The sequence below is a fragment of the Amorphotheca resinae genome (genome assembly GCF_003019875.1).
Source record: "Amorphotheca resinae ATCC 22711 unplaced genomic scaffold M430scaffold_3, whole genome shotgun sequence".
In the NCBI taxonomy this organism is placed as follows: domain Eukaryota; kingdom Fungi; phylum Ascomycota; class Leotiomycetes; order Helotiales; family Amorphothecaceae; genus Amorphotheca; species Amorphotheca resinae.
Genome location: NW_020194473.1, coordinates 155,129 through 178,293, shown reverse-complemented (window position 1 = coordinate 178,293; position 23,165 = coordinate 155,129). Strand labels below are relative to the sequence as shown.

Below are 23,165 nucleotides of genomic sequence, written 5' to 3'. Positions count from 1 at the left end.
ACTATTAAAGGAAATTCCTAAAGGTCTTGTTTTAGTTTTAAGTTAACATTTAGAGTTTTAATACTACTTTAAGAGAGTAAGTACCTTTATCTATAATACTATAAAGGAGCTACGCCTTTATTTCTTCTTAAGTTACATTAAGAACTAATCTACCTTTTTCTAAGAAAATAAAAGACTTCTAGCGCTCTTTAATATAATCCTTTAGTACTACTATTACGGCGCTAACGCGTTTAGTATCTATTAGATAACTCTTTAGATAAGTGTTAAACTCTGTTTCTTAGTTAAATAAGAAGGTTATAATACTAGTATATGTCTTGTTTTTTAGTAGAATAAAAGAGGTATTATAATAGCTGTTACACAGGATATTTGATCTATCGTCGTATTATAGGAACTAATGAATTAAATTAACTAAGTAAAGTAATTATATAAAGTACCTTTATAGCTATAGTAAACAACTAGGAATTTTAGCGGGTTGCTAACCCTGATTAGGTTAGACTAGAGTCCTAGTCCCGTGACTAATAACCTTACGTAATAGGCTAGTAGTTTCTTATAACACACCCTTAAATCTACGCCTATAACGTCCTATCTATTTATCTAGCCTAAATTCTATACTGCCTACTGTTCTACTAAGTAAGGTGCTAAAAGAGAAAATAGAAATAGTAGACTAGTAAGATTCTGCCGCTACTATTACTAAAAAAGGAAATAAAAATAGTAAACTAGTAAGTTTTCTGTTGTCTTATTACTGTAAAGGGAAATAGAAATAGTAAACTAGTAGGATTCTGCCGTTTTTATACTAAAAAAGGAAATAGAAACAAGGAATCGTCCTAATTAAGTAATTAGAACACCTATAGTATACGTATTTAATAGCCTTAAGAGGTGACTAGAATAGCTATAGCGTACAGGTTTAATAGCTTTAAGAACTTAGCGTGTTTTAGTCCTTTTAGAGCTTTAGTAAGCCTATCTACTACTATATCCTTTATACACTTAAACTAAACCTCTATCTTGCCTAGCGCGACTTACTCTTAAATATAGTAGTACTACACGTTAATATACTTAGTTCTCTAGTAGATAACTAGGTTATCTGTTAGCGCTAAAGATCCTTAGTTATTACTATATATTTAGATCGTTTTAGTGTCTTTAGAGTTAATACCTAACTCGTAGAATAGCTACCTTAGCTAGGCGGCCTCCCTTATAGCGTTAAAGAGCCTGTAGTACTCTGTTTCTATAAAGAAGAGTACTACTACTTATAGGCGCTTTAATCTAAAGGATATCGTACTACTATAGTAGTTAAATAAATACCTAATAGTTAATCTTTGTATTTCTATATAACTAGCGTAATCTAAGTCGCTATATCTATATAACCCTTTTAACACTCCTTTACCTATCCTATATATAATTCCTAAGTTAGGTATACCTTATAAGTAACGTAAAGCGTGTTTTATAGCGCTTATATAGTTAGTAAAAGGATTTATAAGATAGCGTAATAACATAGACATTAAATAGTATAGATCCGGGCGTGTTTACGTTAACAGGTATATAAGAGAGCTAACGATCTACTAATATAGTTTAATCTAATCTACTATAGTGTGTTCTAGGTTTAAAACTATAAGCTTTACGTAAGCTAGATCTAATAACGTCTTAGAGGCTTTGTAATCACTTATCCTAAAGTGTTTAAGTACCTTATTAATGTAAGCGTCTTGTACAAGAGATATAGTTCTGTTTTCTTTATCTCTAACGATCCTAACACTTATAAAGTAGTAGTAAAGACCTAGATCCTTTATCTTAAAAACGTTCTATAAGACTACTTTTAGATTAGCTAGTTCCTTTTTCTTTAGGCCGACTAGTAGAAAGTCGTCTATATAAGTTATAACAATTAATCTACTCTTAGGGTATTAGTATATGTAATCGTTAGCTATTAAGGGCTTAAAACCTAGCTTAATAAGCACTTAGCGTAGCTTTAGCTACTATAACTATAGAGCCTACTTTAGACTATATAAGGCCTTATTAAGTTTGTAGACATAGGTATTACCCTTACTAGACCTAGTTAGAAGTTTAACGTATATATCCTTATTAGCTTCTTTGTTTAGAAACGTTATAACGTAGTCTATTTGTTCTACTTCTTAATCCTCTTTAGCTACTAGGGCTAGGATTACCTTCTAAGTCATACTTTTAGCTACGCTAGCGTAAGTTTAATTGTAATCGCGTCTATAACACTACTTGTATCCCTTAACTACCTAGCGTACCTTATAACAGATTATAGAGCTATTAACACTAGTTTTCTTCTTAAACACCTACTTACTACCTAGAACCTTAGTTCCTTTTTAAAGGCTTAATCTCTTAACTAGAGTCTATATATTATTCTTTACAAGTAAGTTAAGCTTGTTCTAAATAGCCTCTTTCTACTACTTAGATTTAGTACTACTAACAGCCTTCTTATATATAATTAGAACGTTCTCTAGATCGTCTTTAACTATAGTCTAGTAAGTAGCGTAGAACGCTATAGCTATAGCTAAATAAGCTAATTACTATACCCCTTACTTAGTATTATCTCTTATATCCTTCTCTCTAGTTATATAACGTAATTAGGATCGAGTTACTTAAGTAGATTTAAGGTTAATAGAACGTATAAAGTCTTAAGCTTAAGCTAGAGCTTAAGCTACTGTCTTTAGCTTATTCTTTAAGCCTTTTAGGCGCCCTTAGCCGCGCTTAATAGCTACTAAATCAGGTAAGGCAGTAGTCGACTAATCTTAGATCTATTCTATAGTAGAGTTAGTATTAGCTAGTAGATTAACATTAGTAGTAGTAAGGGGCGGTTTCTTAGCTATTTTAGCTACTTTAGCTAGATCTTAATCTTTAGCTAGCTCTTAATCTTTAGCTTTATCTACGCCTTTAGTGTTTGTTAAATCTATAAGTAGATTAGTTAGTAGGCGCGGTTTAGTTAGTAGTAACTATATCTTATTATCTAACACTTCTAATACAAAACCTCTTTTGTTAAATCTTACGTTTAATAATCTAACGATCTTATAAGCTCTTAAGGGCACGTAATAGCGGTATATTTAGTAGCCTTTAAAACTAAGAAGGATCCCCTTTTTAGCGCGCTTATTAAACTTTCTTAACTTAACCTGTCTTTAATCTAGGATATAAATATATACCTTATAGCTAAGTACCTGTAGGTAGGCTATAGACAGCTTGTTGTCTTGATTTAGGTATAGCTAATCTATAAAGGCTTAATATAAGGTTTTGCCCTTAATAGCTAACGTAGCTATTCTGTTAATAATATAAATTGTCTTTTCTAGTAACTCTAGCCATAGCTTTTTAAGGACGTTCTAGTTAATTATAGTAGATCGTAGCTGTCTAGCTATAATCTTGTTTATAATCTTAGATATACCTAGTTACTTAAGAGTATATAGTGTAGTCTCTTTAACTTAAATCCCCTTTACGTTATAGACGCTAGTTAACGTAATACTACTATATTCGTTACTACTGTTAACTATTAATATAAGGATCTTAAAGGAGGCAAACTAACGCTCTATTATGTTAATAAAGCTAAAGATCTTATTATAAGCCTCTCTTTTCTTCTTATAAGGGTAGCCTTATCTAGTACAAGTTACTATATCTATTATAATAGTAGTGTAGCGCTTACTACAGAATCTAATTAAGATAACCTCTACTACGTCTATACTTACCTCTTAGAGTATAACAGTAGGCCGGTATTTAATAGAGCGTCTAACTAAGTGTAGTAGCTTAGACAGCTTATAAGGCTTATATAGAACTATAACGCTAAGATCTGTATCTATAGGCTTATCTGTAATCTGTATACTAGTAGTGATTTCTACGGTCTTTTAGACGTTATTAAAGCCTAGGTACCCTAATCTCTTATACTATAGTTTAATACCTAGTTTGCCTTATTAAAGAGTAGCTAGTAGTACTATAATATAGTAGCTAGGCGTATCTAACTATAGATATACCCTTATATCGTTAACCTTATAGAGTATAAGCATCTTCTCTTCTTTGTCTAGAAGGGCTCTCTTTATAATAGATCTACTATAGTATAATAGCTTAACACTTAATAAGAGATTAATAAGAAAGGTTAAGATAAATAAAACTCTCTCTAGCTATAGTTTACAATACTAATCGCTCTCTACCTTAGCCTTTAGAACGATATTACTATAACCCTCTAGTTAGATTAACCTAGCGCCTGTTAGAACAGGTTATAACTACTTAGTTACTTTAAAGCTATAGAAGATCGACTTATTATTATATATGTAGTAAGTTGCCCTTATATCTAGGCACTAGTTCCCCTTTTAAAACTCTTTTTAAGTAGCTAATCTAAGCGCTACCTTTAACGCCTTTAGGCCTAGTACACTATTAATCTACGGCTACTAATTACCTACTATATAGAGTAATATAGCGCTCTTTAAAGAGTCCTTTTAGTCCTTCTTTAGACGCCTCTCTAAGAACGTAGTCTAATAGTCGTCTTTATCCTTTATAACATAAAGCTTACTATAGTAGTAGCACTACTTCTTCTTAAGCTTCTTCTTATCCTTATCCTTACCCTTACCCTTCTCTTTATCCTTGTTATCTAGCTTACTACTATATAGTAATACTAATAATAGTACTAATCCGCTATCCTTTGCCTAAGCTTTGTCTCTAATCTCTATAATTAACGTGTTAAGTAATAAGGTACTCTTTTTACTACTCTTCTACAGGTTTTAAAGGGATTAGTGTCTCTTAGCCTATTAAGAGAAGGCTTTTGTAAGTCGATTAATAAAGATAATAGCGTACAGGTAGTCGCTCTTAGGCGCTACATCTAGTTAAGTAGCTTGTTTAAGTCGAGTTATAAAGGCGTTAATAAACTTCTCTATATTATTATAATCCTTATATCTAAGTAACTAGAACTTATCTGCCGCTTAGTACTATTAAGTAAACCCTTTGCCCTTATAGTAATTAGCTAGCTTAGTCTACATAGCCTTTACTAAGTCTACTTTAGCTATAAGATTAAGTATAAGAACTAACAAGATGTTCTCCTTAATAACCTAGCGCGTTACTATATTACTAGCTCTTTATTTACTATATTGTTCTTATTTCTCTTTTATAGCTTTAGCGTTACTGTACTTAACAACCTTTAGAATAGAGTAGTTCTTAGATATGTATCTGTTAAGTCTATTAGCTTCTAATATGTTAAATATATTAGATTTCTAGGTATAGTAGTTACTCTTACTCTATAGCCTCTTACTACTCGCAAGTATAGTTAAGTTAGACATCATAATTAGTCTAGGGTTCTATAACAGCTATTATCCTCTAGGCTCTGTAATCTAGTCTAGAGCTTAGTTTAATCTTTAGGCGTACTATAATTAAAAACAGGCCTTACTGTAAATCTTAATAGATTAATAGATTAAACAATTCGAATTTAAATTTAGTATTAGAGGAGATCAAATAGTATTACTATTATGTTATATAGGATATTTAATCTATCGTCGTATTATAAGAACTAATAAATTAAATTAACTAAGTAGAGTAATTATACAAAGTGCCTTTATAGCTATAGTAAACAACTAGGAATTTTAGCGGGTTACTAACCCTGATTAGGTTAGACTAGAGTCCTAGTCCCGTGACTAATAACCTTACGTAATAGGCCAGTAGTTTCTTACAACAATAGCTCTTTCTTGTTTCTTTAATATAAGTTTACTAGAAAGGCTGTTCTACTTTAGAAGGGTTATTAAATTCGTATAGGTTTATTAAGAGAGCCTCTCTTTTCTTAAGCGCTATAAGGTAGTCTTACTTTTGCTTAAGGTACTACTCTACCTTTACTTAGGCAATCTTCTTATTTAACTTAGTCTTACTTAAGAAAAGGATTTTTATTAACATTTAGGGTATTATACTAGGTTTACTACTATCTACTTATAAAGAGGTATTCTAAAGAGTTACTTAAGAAGAGGCCTACGTCTTATTAAGGTTTATTTGTTATGTCTACGTTATTACTTCTTACTCTAATAGTCTATAACCTTTTAGTAAAGGTAAGAGATTAGAATGTTAGGTATATTTTTATAGAGTAAAAGAGGTAAGAGTTAATAGATAGTTATAGTATATTTAAAGGTATATTACTACTTTAACTATAGACTAATCTCTAAACCCTCTTTCTTTTCCTTCTCTACTCTTTATTCTTATACTCCTTAATGCCTACTATTACCTTAGTTATAGTACGTAGTTACCTTATACTTAATTTCTAAGCTATTATAGTCTTATGTATTAGTACACCTAACACTAATCGTCTTACTAGCAACAGGCTAGCGTCTCTCTTAATACACTACGTTATACGATAATTTAGAATTCTAGATAGTATTGTCTTAGACTAAGGCTCTTTCTTTATAAGTAAATTCTAGAGTAGTTTTTACTAGTACCTAGTAACATTATAGCGACTTAGTACTACTTATTACTTATAAACAGACAGGCAGACAGAATAGTAGAACTAAGCTATTAAGTATTACCTTTAAACTTACTATAGCTTTATATAAGATAACTAAGTAACTAAGCTAGATCTTACTAAATTTGTATATAATACCTTATAGTACTTTATAATAAACGTAACACTATTATACGTACTATATAAGTACTAGCTATAAGGTCTTAAGGACATATCTCTAAACTAGTTAAAGCTAGTAAAGGCGCTAGTAGCTAATATACAAGTAGAGTAGCTATAAAGTAGCTATAAAGAAATTATTATATTTCTTTAGTACTCTTAAAAATAGTATAAGAAATAGTATAACTAGAACTAGAAAAAGATTTTATTTAAAAAGAAAGACTAAGTACTCTTATTAATAAAACACTTAAGGTAACGTTAACTCTCTAAGAAATTTATAAATAAGTATATTAGCCCTTACTAAATTAAAGACGTTATTAAGGACTATAGACTTACTTATAGACTACGTCTCTTTTTGTTAGTATAACTATATCTGAAAAGATAGTAATAAAGATAAATAATAGACGACTAAAGGTTAAAGTGTCTTTAATAAGTAAGATCATACTTTAGATTTTTTTTCTTTTTTCTTTTTTTAAGATATATAATAATAAAGTTAGTAAAGCTTTAAAAGGTATTTACTAGTAAAAGAGTAGTTTAGTATTTTTTTTAAGATACTTAGGTTTTTAAGTTTTTATATAATAAATATAAAAGTTATACTTACGTTACTATAACTATACTAGTAATATTATACCTTTCTAACGATTATCTTAATGTATTTGTTTATATTTATATAAAAGTAGGCTATTATTAAGGTTTTATTATAGTTTTTATAAGTTTTCTAAATTGTTATACCTTTTTTATTTTATAAGATAAAGTCTATTTTTTTATAGGCCTTTATAGTTAAGAATAGCTTTTACTTTAAATGTTTCTTTATCTAAGACTAAGATATCTATTAGGCTTATAAGGACTTTACCTTTTTACGCCTTATAAGGTTCTAGGCTTATAATTAAAAAGGTATACTATTATTTTCTTTATTATTATCTTTTATAGTATCTACTACTACTTTATCCTTTACTTTCTTACTTTCTTTAGATCTTTATAATTTGTATACGTACTACTTTTAAGTTAGTAGTAACTTAGTATTAGAGTAAAGGATACTTATAACTTTCTTAAAATAAGACACGTACTTTTTAAAGATAGTAATATAGTCTTACTATACTTAGATTACTTCTTTTATAAGCTAATTATAATAGTCTATCTCTATATTTATAGTCGTAACAAACTTATTATAAAGCTTTAACTAATAAGTAATTTTTACTAGATAACCTAACTTTTACTTTACGTACTCTTTCTTATTTACTTTATTACTATAAAGCCTTTTTTCTACTAATATTATAGTCTAAGACTTTAAATGTTAAAGGCTCTTCTTTACTAAAGTTTAGGTAGCCTAAATTATAGCCTATTTATATTAGCTTTAACTTTACTATAAATAATAGACTACTTTACCTTATCCTTTTTTATAATTACTTTTTAAAGTTTAATTCCTTTAGCTTAAAGAGTTAAAACAACCTAGTAACGTTAACAAAGCTATAACATAAGAGTATTACCTTAAAAAGGGTTATACTTATAAAAATATACTTCTTTTTTAGATTTTTATAATAGACGTACTTTATTAACGTAGCTACTATACTATTAGGCCGTTACTCTTTACTAAAAAAGAATACTTATAGTCGTTATCCTTATACTTTAGTAAGGTACTTTATAGGTCTTATAAAGCTATTTAGTTTAAGTATTACTTATAAGCTACTAAACGCTTTGTTAGTACTATATTATCGTTAATAGTTTAATAAAAGTATATTAGAAGTTTGTTAAAAGAGTTATAAGAAAGAGAAGGTATAGTAGCGTTATATTTATATAAGGTAAAAAGAAGAAAAAGAGGTAATAAACTAATAAAAACAAGTCTTTATATACTTCTTAGTACTATAAGAGATAGACTAAGTAAAAGAGGATAAAGAAGGTATTTTTCTATATTTACTTAAAAAATACGATTATAAGTAATATAGTTTAATCCTTATAGCTACCTACTATTAGTATACTATTAACCTTCTAGTAAGAGGTAATAAAGGATTTCTAAAAGTAGTAAAAGAGTAAGGAATACTAGCGTGCCTAGGTAATATAGTTTATATTATATATAAAGGGTCTTACGACTATCTAGCGACTTACTAGTACTTTACTATAATGTGTCTTTACTTAAAGTAAATATAAGAGGTATACTAGATAGAGATCTAAAAGTACGATATATAATAAAAATCTTATAGTTTAGCTATACGCCTTTACTATACTATAAAGTTACTACTATTCTCTTTTTCTTAATACTACTAGTTATATAGTTATATAGTTATATAGTTATATATTTACTTACTAATTTATTCTTATATATTTATTCTTGTTTCTAAAGAGGTATTAGCCTGTCCTAGCCTCTCTATAATCTAACGGCTACTTATAAGCTTCTAAAGACAGAAGCTAAAAAGAGAAGATACTATATTAAGTACGCTAATACGTAAGACTATAATAGCTTAGAAATTAAGTATAAGGTAACTATGTACTACGACTAAGGTAATAGTAGGCATTAAGAAGTATAAGAATAGAGAGTAGAGAGAGGAAAGAAAGAGAGGTTTAGAGATTAGTCTATAGTTAAAGTAGTGATATACCTTTAAATATACTACGACTATTTATTAACTCTTACCTCTTCTACTCTATAGAAATACACCTAACACCTTAACAGGTAGAGGATAAGAGAGAACACTTAGTTAAGCCTTATTTAGTACCTTAGGTTAGTACTAAAACTTAGATTCCCTTACTTACTATACCTTTACTTACTTTATAGGCTATACTTAATGTTAAACTAAACGAATTAGACAAATCCTATAAACAAATAGATCTAATAAATTAAACAGATCTACTTATAAACATACTAAACATACTAGGATCTATATTAAATAAACTTACTACTCTAAACGTACTAAACGTACTAATTAGATTAAATAGATTAACAGAATTAAGTTAATTAGTAAAGCTAATAGCTAAAAACAATAAATCTAAGCCCTTAGTACGATCTCTTAAGCCTTACGATCTTTTTAATCTACTTGTTTTTAACAAACCTAACAAATTAGACGTAGAGATAAAAGACGCGCTACTAATATAGCTAGATCTTATCTTACTATCTAATAACGTTATAATTTAACAAAAGAGGCTATAAAGAAGGCCTAGATCTAAAGGTATTAGGCGTAGTAACATTATTAAAGGCCTTAAGAAGTAACGTTAAAACTATAAACACGCTTATATAGTATAATAAGAGAGGATTAACGAATATAGTAGGTTTTATTTAGCCTTTTAACTAGGTACTAAATACAAGAAACAAAGACTTTATTAAACTAATCTTTTAGCGTTACCTAGCTACTAAAGAGAGCTTTAAAACTACCCTTATAGTACTAAGTTTAGGATTATAGTAAAGAAAGAGTATATAGATCTAAAGAGGTAGAGAACCTTTAAACTAGTCTACTATTTAACTATTAAGAGATATATAATCCTTATAAAGTAAGTGTTTATATATAAATTTAATACTAACGGCTTTCTAGCTAAATTTAAGGCTAGGCTTATAGTTAAAGACGATCTATAGCGCCTTAACGGCTATAATAATTACGCTACTACCCTTACGTTAAGAGTATTTAGGGCTCTAATAGCTATAGCGGCCTAGTTTAATCTTAATATCTATTAATTAGACGCTATTAACGCGTTTACTAATAGTAATATAGATAGTAAAGTCTATATTCGCTACCTAAAGGGATTTAGTAAGCTAGAACACTACCTCCTTTTCTTATAGGCCTTATACAGCCTTTATAGATTACTACTACTCTAGTATAGTAAGTTTACTTATATACTAAAAGAACTAGGGCTGTTCCTTATACCTAAGGCAGACTGCCTTTATATAAATAATAAGCTAATAGTCTTCTTTTACGTAGATAATATAGTAATATTATCTAGATAATCTAACTATAACAAATTCCTTTCTTTTAAAACAAAGCTATTTAGTAAATATAAGATATAAGATCTAAAGGAGTTAAGTTAGTTCTTAAGGATAAGAGTAATAAGGGATAGAACAGTATAGTAGATCTAGCTAAGCTAAGATTTGTATATTAAGTCTATTATAAAGAGGTTCTACCTTAATAAAGGTAAAACACTAGCTATACTTATAGCTACTAATAAATTAGTACTATATACAGGTAAAGTAATAGATTAGAAGGTCTTAGCCTACTAGTAAAAAGTAGGCTTAATTCTATACGCTACTATCGTTATATAGCCGGATATAATAAGAGCCGCTATATAGCTTTTTAAGTTCTTAATTAACCTTTTACTAGATTACTACTAAGTAGTAGATAAGGTAATTAGATACCTGTATTTAACAAAACACCTAGCTATTAAATATAAGAATAGAATAGATTTAGAGCAAGCCTTTACTTATATAAGTAACGCTATATTCGCTAATAACCTACTAAATAGACGTAGTACAGAAGGTTACGTATTCTACTTGTTTAGAGGGCTAGTTAACTAGAAATTAAGTAAGTAAAAGACTGTCACTACTTTAAGTATAGAGGCAGAGCTATTAGTAGTAACACACGCTATAAAAGAGCTATATTAGTAGTGTAAGGTATTTGTAAACCTTATATTAGAGTTTAATCTAAGGTTTAAGTACTTTATAAAGGTAGATAATCTATAAACGATATAGCTAATAGAGCTAAGAACACCTAGACTAGCTACTAAGCTTAAGTACGTCGATATCTACTAACACTAGCTAAGGCAAGAGGTAGCTACTTAACGCGTTAAGTTAGAGTAGATATTAACTAATAACATACCGGCTAATAGGCTTATAAAAGCCCTACTATATTAAAAACACTAAGAGTTCGTTAAACAGCTTAAACTAGTAGATATTTAATACTAAATTAGCTAGCTTACGTCGACTAGTAACTAAAGTTACAAGCTAAAGAGGATTAGTAAATTAAGTATAAAAACTAGCTAAAAAGACTACTAGAACCTAGATCTAGACTAAATACGCAGGTTATAGTAGATATATACTATTTTTAGACACTTATTTAATTAATTATTTGATTATTACGTTCGTTAATATATTTATATTAAGTATATAGATAAGAGGCTACTTAGAATAAGTAAATAGCTTTACTATTTCCTAATTAAGAGTAAAATCGTAACTCCTTAAGGAGGTATGTTAGAAACCTAACTGTTAAACATAATAACTTAATTTCCTAATCAGGTAATACTATATTACTAGTAGATTAGGAGTCAGATTTTACTTAGAGTTTAATACAGAGTTTTTACTTTACTACCTACTCTACTATAGTAATAGAGCCTTATTACTACAGATCTGTTATACTAATTTGCTACTATTACCTATATATAGAGCCTCCTTTTTAATCCTAGTTTAGTAGTTTAATTTAATCTAGTTTAATCGAATCCACTCAATTCGCTCCCTTTGATCGATCACTAATTCATTCTATTTGACAACTCTTTAATCGAGTCCTTTTTTCAAATCGAGCCTGTTTGCCTCGTTTGACACCATTACTCTGTACGTGCCCCGGATCGAAAATTTGAATATAGGCACCGGCTTGTCAATAGTATCCGAGCAAGCTATCAATATCAGAGTATGCCATCAGCAGATATTCAAACTTTTGGCCTGGTATTGGGGTTGATTGTATGCTCAAAATTAAGCGAGAACCTCGGCGGGAAGCTATTGGTACGGGGAAGCTCATATTGACGAAGCGAGGCCAAACTCCAACGACCATCTCACCTCTCAGCCCTGGAATTGTCTATCTAAAAATAAACACATCGCTGTGGACATCTATTTTAGTGATTATCACCATGAAACGTCCAATGTCACAGCCTCCTTTGATCCTCCGGGTATTATAAGTTTACTCTGCAACCCTTCTCCGATCTTCCACCCGCCCGAGTTGGCTGCTTACCATTTCATCAACTTTTTCATCAGTAAACCTTGGGCAATTCAGAAAAATGACCTCCATCATAGCAACTGATAAGGAGCTCCACCTCTTGGGCCTCCCCGCCGAGCTCATCTTGAAAATATTGATCCACGCCGTTCTCGCCCGTGGAATTAGGAGAGCTTTGAGATTAAGGCTTGTTTGCAGTATGTCTTGCTCTTCTCAGCCCCGCCACTGCAACTAACAGACTTTGCGCAGAGCGATTTTCCCATGAAATCGAGCCTGCAATTTTTGCATCGCGGCTACTAGACTCCTTCGACACAGAGAGAGTCTTGTCCGAATGGTACATCAAGAACGATCATGGAGCCACCAAGTTCTGGCACTCCTACCTCGTGTACCGAGTTCAAAACGAGATGTCTACGCCTTTTTCTCAGCGCCGCTATCTCGATATCGGCCTCGTTGCTAAGCGTGTTTGTGAAGAAACAGGTGCTGACGTGGGGGCTACAATTGAGACTCTCTGCTGGCCGGCATTGCAACAGGGTACAAATCCTTCCACTAACTCTAAGCTCGAGAAAGAGCCACAGAGCCCTGATCTAGACCTCTTGTGCGCCGCGGCGTACCTAAACCTTATCCCCATAGCGAAACGGCTGCTCCAAGAAGGCCATTCTCCCCACAGTGAGAGCCACCTCTTCTCTTCGCCCATGAAACTCGCTGCATGGGCAGGGAACGCGCAGATGCTTGAGATTTTTCAAGAGCACGTACCCGAGCTGGAAAATCTCGACCCCTTCCTCAGGTTCAATCGCAACTGGAGAGGGAAGGTAGGACCGGCTTCAATCTGCGGGGCCGCGATGAGGGGAGATATAAAGATGGTTCGTCTGGCCATATACCCCCCTTCACGAGCTGCACCAGACAGCACGGATTTTGTCGGTGAAGCATTCGGAACTCTTGATGGCCGTACCAGCATAGGCAATGCGCTTGCTGTAGCGCAATGGGTTACAAGGAATGTCGAGGTGTATAATTACCTTGACAGCTTCTTCTCTGAGCCTCACGACGTATCTGGTGCCTTGGCAAGGCATGCTCATCTGGGAAACCTTGAAATGGTGCGGCATCTTCTCGATTCTGGAGCCGATACACGCGGAGTATCCGCTCGAATTGGAAACCCGCTTGTCGAAGCTTGCCGACGGTGCCATGAAGATGTCGTTGATCTCTTATTGGAACGTGGTGCCGACCCGAATTTTGAGGGACATGAAGACGGAGCGTTTACGGGTAATCCGACTGTTACAGCAGCCGCTAAAGGAAGTCTCGTCATAGTTCGCAAGCTGATTGATCACGGCGCCGACATTGACTACGGGATGGTTGAGGGCTTGGAGATGGGTCCATTCGCGTTGAATGCGGCGGTACTCGTTGAGCATACGGCTATGGTGAAGTTTCTTGTGGCAGCGGGTGTTGATTTAGGAGTTAACGGGGAAGCTCTAATTCAGTTAGCTGCATCACGGGGTCTCGACTCGATGGTTGAAGTACTACGGGGGGAGGGGGTAACTCTCAGCTGATACGAGAGTGCGGGGAATAGGCCGTATGTTTGAGGATCAAATGAAGATGGTTCATAGGAATGTGACGAATGGCGATGGACGAATGGTCTATGAGCCAGACATTTTCAGGTGCGTAGGTTAAACAACCATACTGTCATGAGATAGACAATGGGTATCTAGATTCCCTGGCAATGTTCCTACTATCAACTACCGAATTCCCGGCTGTTGCACGATGATTACCGGATAGCGAGTAGCTTGTTGACTCCCCTGAACCATATGATACCAGGTTCTGACCTGTTACAACTTATATAGCCCATTTTAATCCTTGAGTAATAGTTAGTAGTTAGTGTGATTTAATCCTTTTAAATCTACCTAATTCGTCCCTTTTAATCGATCGCCTAATTCGCTCTATTTGACATCTTAATACTCACTTGTTTCCAGCTTGTAATGTCTTGTAGTCCAATTGCCCTATATCTAATCCAGTTAGTACAAAAAGCTTCTATGACATACTTAACTGCTGCTGTAGTCTATTCAATAATGCCACCATATCAGAGATAATTCTGGCTGGAGGTGATAAGAGCCTCCCTATCACGTGGTTTATTGATTAGGTCAGCCGGCTCGCTTGTGGGTTCCCGGTCGGGCCGGTCCTTAGCCTCTGTCGAAATGCATCTTTTGCCGGCTCAACAACACAGCTTAACAATATAGTCCTGCTGCCGCAGTGCTAAAGCCTTCACTGCACCATGATATTGACCAGCTTGAATTGTTCTTAATCTCGTCTTTCAGTACGGACGCCTGACATCAGTTCATAAGTGCTGACGACACAGGCTAGTCAGTCTGTATGTTCCTTCTGCTGAATCCCAGAAGCCCTCAATATCTCTTTCCAGTCCATATGCCAACCAGACTAGGGGCGTTTGCCAAGTCTAACCAGCTAGCTGACACTCTGTCCGTAAGGTCGTGGAATCCGCCAAACATTAACGATAGCCTGGGAAGAAAGTCGCGACCACGGTCTGGTATCTGCGATATCATGCGTATTGAGTGCCGCCTCCCGCGTCAAAATATCATTGTTATATTCTCTTTGTCGGTTCCCGATAAGACAATCTTTGAATCCAAGAACACGCTCTTTGGACGCAAGCTCAAGTCAACAAGCCCTCCTGACATCGGTGCAAGCTTCACAACATATTTCAACTTGCTCGATGACTGCTTGGGTGCGATGGATATTATCATGGCGAAGGCCCGTGGCCCTCTTAGCTTGGCTCGCTGCTACAATAAACTGGCTCCGCGGCAGTCATAGGGATAAGAATCTGGTGGAGCAGGATAGGGAGAGTGGTCAACAGGCCCCTGGAGAAGCCGGATACGGAAATCCTAAAGAACATCTCGGACCAAAGACGCACGAACTCCAATTCCCATTATCCTATTTATTTTACTGACATTTTACAGCACCCTCGGAGCTACAACTTCAAGTAATCTACAGGAAGCGACCAAGGCTGACGAGGATAGGCCTGGCTTTGAAGTTTTACGAGTAAGGATAAAAACACATCACAAAAAGGTAACTTGCTTACTATAAGGCAGTTGGACACCTACAACAGCGAACAAACTGATTCTCGCAGAGATGTTATCTCGGGTGGGAGCACAGGCTTGATCTATCTCCTTCCTTCTGGGTATGTGCGAAAAGCAGCTTACCCAGGTATGACTAGAAAACAAAGTCTTCGGGATATCGAGCACGAGTACAAAATATATCAGAGATTACCGCCTCACGATCGTCTCCTGAAAATGATGGGCTACTCTAAGGAAGACGGCCTTATTCTGGAATACATGCCAAACGGCAATCTGAGAGAATATCTACAGGATAAAGCCGCAGACTTGAGCCTCCACCAACGACTTCAATGGGCGTGCGATGCTGCTGAAGCACTGCACCTTGTCCATTCACACAATGTCATCCACTGCGACGTGAAACCGGAAAATTTTCTGTTAGACCATAGCCTCCGGCTTCGGATAATAGATTTCTCGGGCTCGTCTATTGACGGATCGTATTTTTCGGCGGTTGAAGGCGCAAGATTCTGCCTTCCTCGCGCCTGGGAGGCGCCCTCGACGGTTGTGACAGACGTGTTCGCACTGGGCTCAACTATCTACGAGATTATGACCGGTACGCAACCTTACGCCGAGCATACAGATGAGGAGGTAGAGGTTTTGTTTAAGAAAGGGATATTTCCAGAAGTGGACGGTATACCCTGTGGAGAACTAATCAGGAGGTGTTGGCACAGTCAAGTTCATTCAGCCGCGGAGGTACACGTGTCAATCATGACTGAATTACAGAAAATCTGAGAGATGAGGCTCTTTGGGTAGATCTAACCATTTCGATAAGAGTCCAACTGTCCAAGAATGACTATGACCCTTCAATAATGCCTTTTCAACAGATGCGATAGGAGGCTCCCGCCTGATTAAACGCTGGGGTTATCGTTTCTGCGCTCTGCCTATGGGTCTACCGAGAATACCCCTCATCATTGCACACAGGGCAATCGTCCCTCCTTCTTGACGAGCCGACTTCCTTTTCCTTAAGGTCAATTCCTGTGCAGTCCGAACCACGACTCTCTGCGGTGGTGCATCTTTTGATTCGAATGAATTGTTTGGCTCGATGCCCGCATCTGTAGATGTACTCCGAAATTTCCTTGTTACACATTATGTATATCTGTTGGGGTTCGCTGGGATTGACGTAGCCGAAGAAGTTGGAGGAGTTCGGGCTGAGGTCCTAACAAGGTCAATTCAACACGTATGGAAGATGGAATCAATCACGTACAATACACCGATATTTGGTCTGAGCTTTAGATTATTGGCATAGGGACTAACTAAAAGCCTGAATAGTGCCAGAGCGGATCCTTTATAACATGGTGCCGTGCACCCCATTTTTGCGAGGTATCGAATGGCACCACAATCCAATCAAGTCTCTATTGACTACACCTGAGTCTTGGTTGCCAACTGCCACGTCACGACGCTCATGTAAAGTTAATCACGTGAGTTCGATCAGGGGATGTCAATGCTATTGGCGTGAAGTGACAAGGCAGGCTCTACGGAAAGGGATCGCCAATGAATGCTCTGGCAGCCTGGCAGGAATGTGACCGGTACCGACTAAACGGCAATTTGTACAAAAAGATGTTGAACTCGGGACGAGTCACATTGGGTCCAGAACAGTGTATGCTCAAATGACTAATTACAGATGTCAAAGACAATTAATCTAAGCCATGAGCTGCAACCCCAATTTGCAAAGTCACAAGTCTCCTTAGACGTGAGTTTTAGGGATTTTGTGTATTATGCTACGCTACAGGAGATGGCTAATAAATACAGTATTAATGGGCTCTAGAAATACCGCCCTTTATGATTTGCTGGCAATCGGTGTCTACCTCGGCAGGACGTTGGTGTCGTACAGGTGACAAGGTGGGCAAAAAGTCTTGCGATATACTGTTCAACTTGTCAAGTCACTGGTTGGCGCCGTGGTGAGTTAGGGAGCATAAGAGCTTTCTTAATCACACCTTTAGCTTTTATGTGCCAACCACGCCATAGAGATAAGAAGTCTCGAATAGTGATAGCATGCTAACATCCAGTCTGTCAGCGTGTGTGTAAGGGGAATTTCGTGGCATTTTGCCTAATCTACTCACTCTACTCTTACTAACGTTTGTTTATTTTATATATCTACCTTATTCTTTTTTAAATTTGTATACGTGTACACTATAAGCAAGGAAGAACATTAAGATAGATTATAATCAAGAGTTCTAAACAAGACATCTTATACTTTTACCTACTTACGAATCACGACAAGTATTAGCGAATCTAAATCTTATAATTATTACTTAGTTCTATAGAAGACAACAACTAGAGACACTTACACACCTTAAAACCTAGCCTTAGGATGGTTAATTTTCATTGCGAAAAACAATATCCGTTAAGAACCAACCTTTGTCGTAGAAAGTTATTATTCGCAATGATAATTTGTTGTGGAAAGTTAAAGTTCGCAACGATAATGCATCATGAAAATTATTGAATGCACCTCTGTCGCCCTGTAATCCTTGACCATACTCAAAAAGAGGAACATACACCAAAAGTCCTGCACGTCCTAGTTGCAATTTCCACAGATAGACATCTGAGGGATGCTGTTCAATCCCGGAGCTTGAAGAGACCGCTCGATCTTTTGAACGAGGCCCACGAGGAAGCCTAAGGGGCGACTTGATTCGAGTTGCGATGCTGCCATGGTTAGAGATCCTTAAAGATGCGTAGCGAGGTAACAAAGTTGTAGATGAAGTGTGAGTGGTTTCCCAGGGTGATGCAGAGGCATCTACCCTTTCGTAGCTGTGATTCTCATAAGATAGATAGTGGTTTGAAGGATCTTTTATACGTGTAGAATAATTAGGAGGGGGGGGGGGTAAGCGAGAGGGATAGGGGGTGTACGGGAGATTGTTTGGATTGGTTTAGAGAATCAAGATATCTTAATTATTGATCTGGAGATGATAATTGAAAGACTGAGAAGGTTATCGAGAAATATATTATTTCGAGATTCACTCCGAAGTGGAGTGAGTAAGGATGTAGAGAGGAAAATTCCTAACCAAAACCACATCTCATCCTCCTCTCCTCTCCAGAAACCAAATCTTGTACAGAGATAGACATTCAAAGAAAAAAAGACATACAAGGGCATCGGCAATAGAGAGAGATGCTATCCTCTACATCATTACAACCCTTCCTCCTCCTCCTTTCCATCCTCCTCTACAGCTCCAAAACCTCGTATCTTCGAATCGCGGGCCGCGACTTGGCGATTATCACAGGAGCTCAGATCATACAGCATGATGCATCGATCTTACGATTCTCGGTGTCCTCGTCCTCGTCCTTATCCTCGTCCTCGGTGTCGGCTTCTATCAAATATATACCTATACCTCGAAGATGCCACCACCACTCCATCAACAAGCCTCTTCAACGCCCCGTCTCCCCCCAACAATCTTCTCCCACCTAATCATCCAACATCCAACAACCCCGCTTTCGCAATCCCGTCCTCTCAACCTCCCTTCCCGACTCCTGACGCTCGTCCTGACCATCTTACGCATCGTTTTCTTCCTCCCCCTCGCCACGCTCGTCTGGATCCGTGGCGCGTTTGGCATCTGTGCGCTGCATTGGAGGAGTAGGGGGTATGGGGTTTGGGTGAGGGCATTGCATTGATCTTGGGACCGGCGCTGGCTGGTGCGTGATATGCTGGTTAATATTGTTATGTAAGGTATGTGCTGCTGATTTTGCCGGTGGTGGGGTGGTTGGAGGCGGTGTGGATTTGGTGGTGGGGAGGGGGGAGAGTGAGGAGATGGAGGGAAGGGGGGAGTGTGAAGGATATGAAAATGGGGAAGAAAGGGAGAGGGGGAGAAGAGGGAGCGAGGTGATTTCGGAGTTGGATTTTAATGCTGTTGAAGAGAGAGAGGGAGCTAAGAATGTGAAAGAAAGATAGGTTGAGGGGATAGAGGAAGGGAGATGTTAAAGACATGGAATGGGAGGTAGATGGAGTTCGGGTTGCGTATGATGGGAACTTGATGGCCTGGTCATAGGCTGCGCCTAACATCTGTAAGATTTTTTCAGAGTCAGAGGGGCTCTTCGTGAGGGGGAGGAAAGATAGATAGGATTATGGCATCAATCCAAGTTCTGATCTACTCGAATCCCAACACAAAGCTCCCACAGCGTCGATCTGGCACAATGTGTAGTAGAGATGCCACCAATGCCCCAGGGTCATGTATAATCTATCCTGTCCATTTTCTATCTCAAAAAGGTCAAAGCAGCAACAACCATCGCATCAACTCCTGTCGACATCGTAGGTTGGATCACCGGCGCAAAATACGCACTGTGATTAATCGGAATCCCATCCGTATTTCCCACCTTCTTGGCCTCTTCAACCATCGCCGGATCGGTTCCTCCAAACCACCAATAGCTATACGGGACTCCCTTGCCACCGCTCTTATTCGGGGCTTCCGTAGCCAAGATGGAGAAATCTTCCGACCCTCCCAATGGCGCCGAATCAGTCAGGTGCTTGTCGCCAAACTGCTTCGTGAAGGCTTCCGCCAGCGTCTCCGTAACCTCCTTATCGTTGGTCGTGAAGGGGAATTCGCTGATGCGTTCCCACAGCGGCTCGGCGGTAGCTCCGCTGGCTTCGCATTCGGCCTTCACAATCCGTCTGATGGCTGCTAGCACCTTCTCCCTCGTTTCCGGCACCACGGTTCGCACGTTGAGCTTGATGCTCGCCTCGCCAGGGATGATGTTCTCTGCCATGCCGCCCTGGACGTTACTCACTGTCACCACGGCCGCATCGGCTGGGTTCACCTCCCGAGCAACGATGCTCTGTAGCCGCACGATGATGTGTGCCGCCATGACGACCGGGTCAACTGTTCTATGGGGCTGGGACGCATGGCCTCCCCTTCCGTAAACCGTCACTTTGTAACTATCCGCAGCGCTCATGAAGGGTCCAGCCTTGGTCCCGACAAAACCAGCTGCAAAAGGCATGACGTGTTGGCCCAGCACCACATCAGGTACAGGACAAGCATGCCTCTCCGGATCATACAGCCCATCCTCAATCATGGCCCTCGCACCCCCAGCACGCTCCTCGTTCGGCTGGAAAAGAACGACGAGCGTCCCCTTCCACTGTTCCCGCGCAGCGTGGAGCGTCTCGGCAACGGCGAGCATGCACGCGATGTGCATGTCGTGCCCGCAGGCATGCATCGTGGGCTTCTCAATCCCATCCTGCGCGTCCACTTCCCGAGCCTTACTGGCGTACGGCAAGCCAGTCAGCTCTTCGATAGGCAACGCATCGGTATCAGCTCTCAGAAGAACCGTCTTGCCCTCTCCATTCTTCAGGATCCCCACGAGGCCCGTGCCGCCGATGTTCGTGCGGACATCGAAGCCCTCCAGGCCTCGTAGGTGCTTCGCCGCGGTCTCGGCAGCGAGGTATTCCTGTAAGGAGAGGCCGGGATGCTGGTGCAGGTTCTTGTATATCGCTTCGTAAGTGGCGAGGTCGGGTTTCCGGGTCGACAGGATGGTGGAGATGTCCATTGTGGGTTTCCCACCTCAATTGCCCGTTAGCAGACGGTGCTTTGGGATTGCAATTGGGAGAGGCGTACTTATTTCGATCTCTGCGACTCGTGCTTTCAGCCACTCCTCCAGTGGCATATCGAGAAGACCCGTCATGGCGAACGTTGGCCTCTTATCAAGTCCCAGAGAGTGGGATGTTCGTATTAAGTCAATGGAATCCCGTGATGGGTCGCCGGTCACGTGATGACGGAGGATTTAAATAAAGAGACGACTAGTATGGATTGAGCTACAGAAACACTTGTATCAGAATGATCTCGATGTACTCCTGTACATTCATAGTGATAAATGACAAAATAATACGATTCGCTTCAGCCGGGGAACATGCCAGGATCAGTCCGGGTTCCCCTCTGCTCGACGCAGGTACCTGAACCCAACGCGCCAACATGTTGGTTTCGGCAACGAATGAAATCCAGAGATTTTGGCACCGACAAACAACAGGAAAAGCTGATCGGCAAAGATGAAGGGATCCAAGGGATCTCCTGCCCCGTGCCGCCCGCATGTAAAATTAAAACATGTTGGATAAAGAAATTGCTTGTTGTCCAGAGGAATGTCAAGGTATGGAAGATGGTGTATATAAAGTCGCCCCGGATTCTTTGAACCTTTGATACTTTGCTTCATCCTGTCAGTCATTCATTACCTATCTATCCTACAAGCCTCGATCAACGGAGCTCCTCCACATCTCCTTTCAATACGCATTTGCAAAGTCAAGCAACACAGTCCTTACCACATCTCCCCTCCCCAAGCACACAAGAATGAAGCTCTTCGCTCCTCTCCCTGTGCTGGCCCTCCTCTGCAGTCTCGCAGCGTCAGCACCAGCACCCGTACCGGAACCATACAACTACTGTCCCTACGCCAACTTCAACTACTGCGATGTCGACAGCAATTACATCGTCTGTGTGAATGGGGGCCCGACGTTCTTCACTTGCACCGGGGGCTGTCAAGAGACCTGCGTTGAGAACCAGCCATGTACCCCACGATGCGACAACGGCCAACCTACATCACCCCCCGTGTAGAGGGTAGAAGAGAGCGACACGGTGGAAATACTGGGTTTCTAGGAACATTGTATTTATGGGAGCGATTGGTTTCGAGGAGCGATTGATTTCTGGGAGCAATGTATCTCTGGGAGCAATGGATTTCTAGGAGCGACGCGCAAGGGACTTAAAAGATCCGGGGCGGGCAGAAGCAATATCACTACAAGGGGTTCTAATGTATCGACGACGAGGAGAATTCACTTCTTTACCACCAAGCCTTTGATTTGTACTGTATCCTGCATCACCATTTTATCTGAAAACAAATCCAGTAAATCTAGATTGTAGTCTCGAAGCTCTATGCTATCTTCCAAGGTCGAGGTAGAGAAAGAACCCTTTGCCTGTTCTCAGAGCAATGGACGAGCACTTATTCTCTCCCATCTTTCCATGCTGCACCATTTTCCGAAATACTTTTGATAAAAACAACCCCTTTAAACCCTAACTCCGTATTCAAATCACAGATTAACATCTAAAACCCTAACACCGTATTCAAAACACAATTCAACATCTCTCCCTCTAAATCTCAATCAATCAAAAACCCCAGAATTACGAAACCAGGCTAGCGCAATCCATGAATAGATACGAACCGAGGTTAGCGCGGGGGTCGCTTATTTATGGCTCCCGAGGAGACGTCGAAATAGAAGAAACCAGACAGATTCGTTCCTCTGAACCACATCGATCGCGGACAACCATCTTCGAACCGTATTCGCGATTTGATAATTGGGCGAGGAGATGAGACGGCGCCGCAGGATGGTCAATACATCCTCTAGAGCTGCAGGTAAGACCCGGAATTGGGCGGTTTCTTCGGTGTTTAGGGGCGAGTGAGGCACGAGGATGTATTGCGTGGTAGGTATATGATGTGAAGGTAGACAGTATGGGAATTGGCCTGCCTGACTTGTAAGTCCTGGATATAAATAAGGATTGTGTTTCCCCCTCTTACTGTCTGTCATCTTCACTCTCCTCCTCGGGGAAAGAAACACTCCTTTCCATCCCAAACACACCACACCCCATCCACAAGCGCCCCAATATCCCCCCCCCC

The 23,165-nt window shown here is 38.4% G+C and overlaps 6 protein-coding genes across 6 annotated transcripts; 4 read left to right on the top strand and 2 right to left on the bottom strand.

The window, feature by feature from the left end:
* Positions 1-1,571: 1,571 nt before the first annotated feature.
* M430DRAFT_97401 (hypothetical protein) lies at positions 1,572-1,793 on the bottom strand (the record flags this gene model as incomplete). The annotated part of the gene is made up of 1 exon (XM_024870033.1): positions 1,572-1,793. A coding segment is annotated over one exon (222 nt), but the record flags the coding sequence as incomplete, so codon positions are not given.
* Positions 1,794-10,895: 9,102 nt separating this feature from the next.
* M430DRAFT_98073 (hypothetical protein) lies at positions 10,896-11,072 on the top strand (the record flags this gene model as incomplete). The annotated part of the gene is made up of 1 exon (XM_024870091.1): positions 10,896-11,072. A coding segment is annotated over one exon (177 nt), but the record flags the coding sequence as incomplete, so codon positions are not given.
* A 1,469-nt stretch (positions 11,073-12,541) lies between these two features.
* On the top strand, positions 12,542-14,018 carry M430DRAFT_25743 (hypothetical protein; the record flags this gene model as incomplete). Its single annotated transcript, XM_024865289.1, has 2 exons — positions 12,542-12,674; positions 12,727-14,018. 2 exons carry the CDS (start codon positions 12,542-12,544, stop codon positions 14,016-14,018), a joined length of 1,425 nt encoding a protein of 474 aa, XP_024722812.1.
* Positions 14,019-14,664: 646 nt separating this feature from the next.
* Positions 14,665-15,541, top strand: M430DRAFT_209263 (hypothetical protein). The gene has a single exon (XM_024864398.1). It carries the CDS (start codon positions 14,836-14,838, stop codon positions 15,286-15,288), a length of 453 nt encoding a protein of 150 aa, XP_024722811.1. The 5' UTR covers positions 14,665-14,835; the 3' UTR covers positions 15,289-15,541.
* Positions 15,542-15,660: 119 nt separating this feature from the next.
* On the top strand, positions 15,661-16,733 carry M430DRAFT_33514 (hypothetical protein). Its single transcript, XM_024866381.1, has one exon. The coding sequence runs from the start codon at positions 15,684-15,686 to the stop codon at positions 16,317-16,319; it is 636 nt and encodes a 211-aa protein (XP_024722810.1). The 5' UTR covers positions 15,661-15,683; the 3' UTR covers positions 16,320-16,733.
* Positions 16,734-19,619: 2,886 nt separating this feature from the next.
* M430DRAFT_116275 (hypothetical protein) lies at positions 19,620-21,322 on the bottom strand. The gene has a single exon (XM_024861628.1). The coding sequence runs from the start codon at positions 21,057-21,059 to the stop codon at positions 19,773-19,775; it is 1,287 nt and encodes a 428-aa protein (XP_024722809.1). The 5' UTR covers positions 21,060-21,322; the 3' UTR covers positions 19,620-19,772.
* Positions 21,323-23,165: the final 1,843 nt, after the last annotated feature.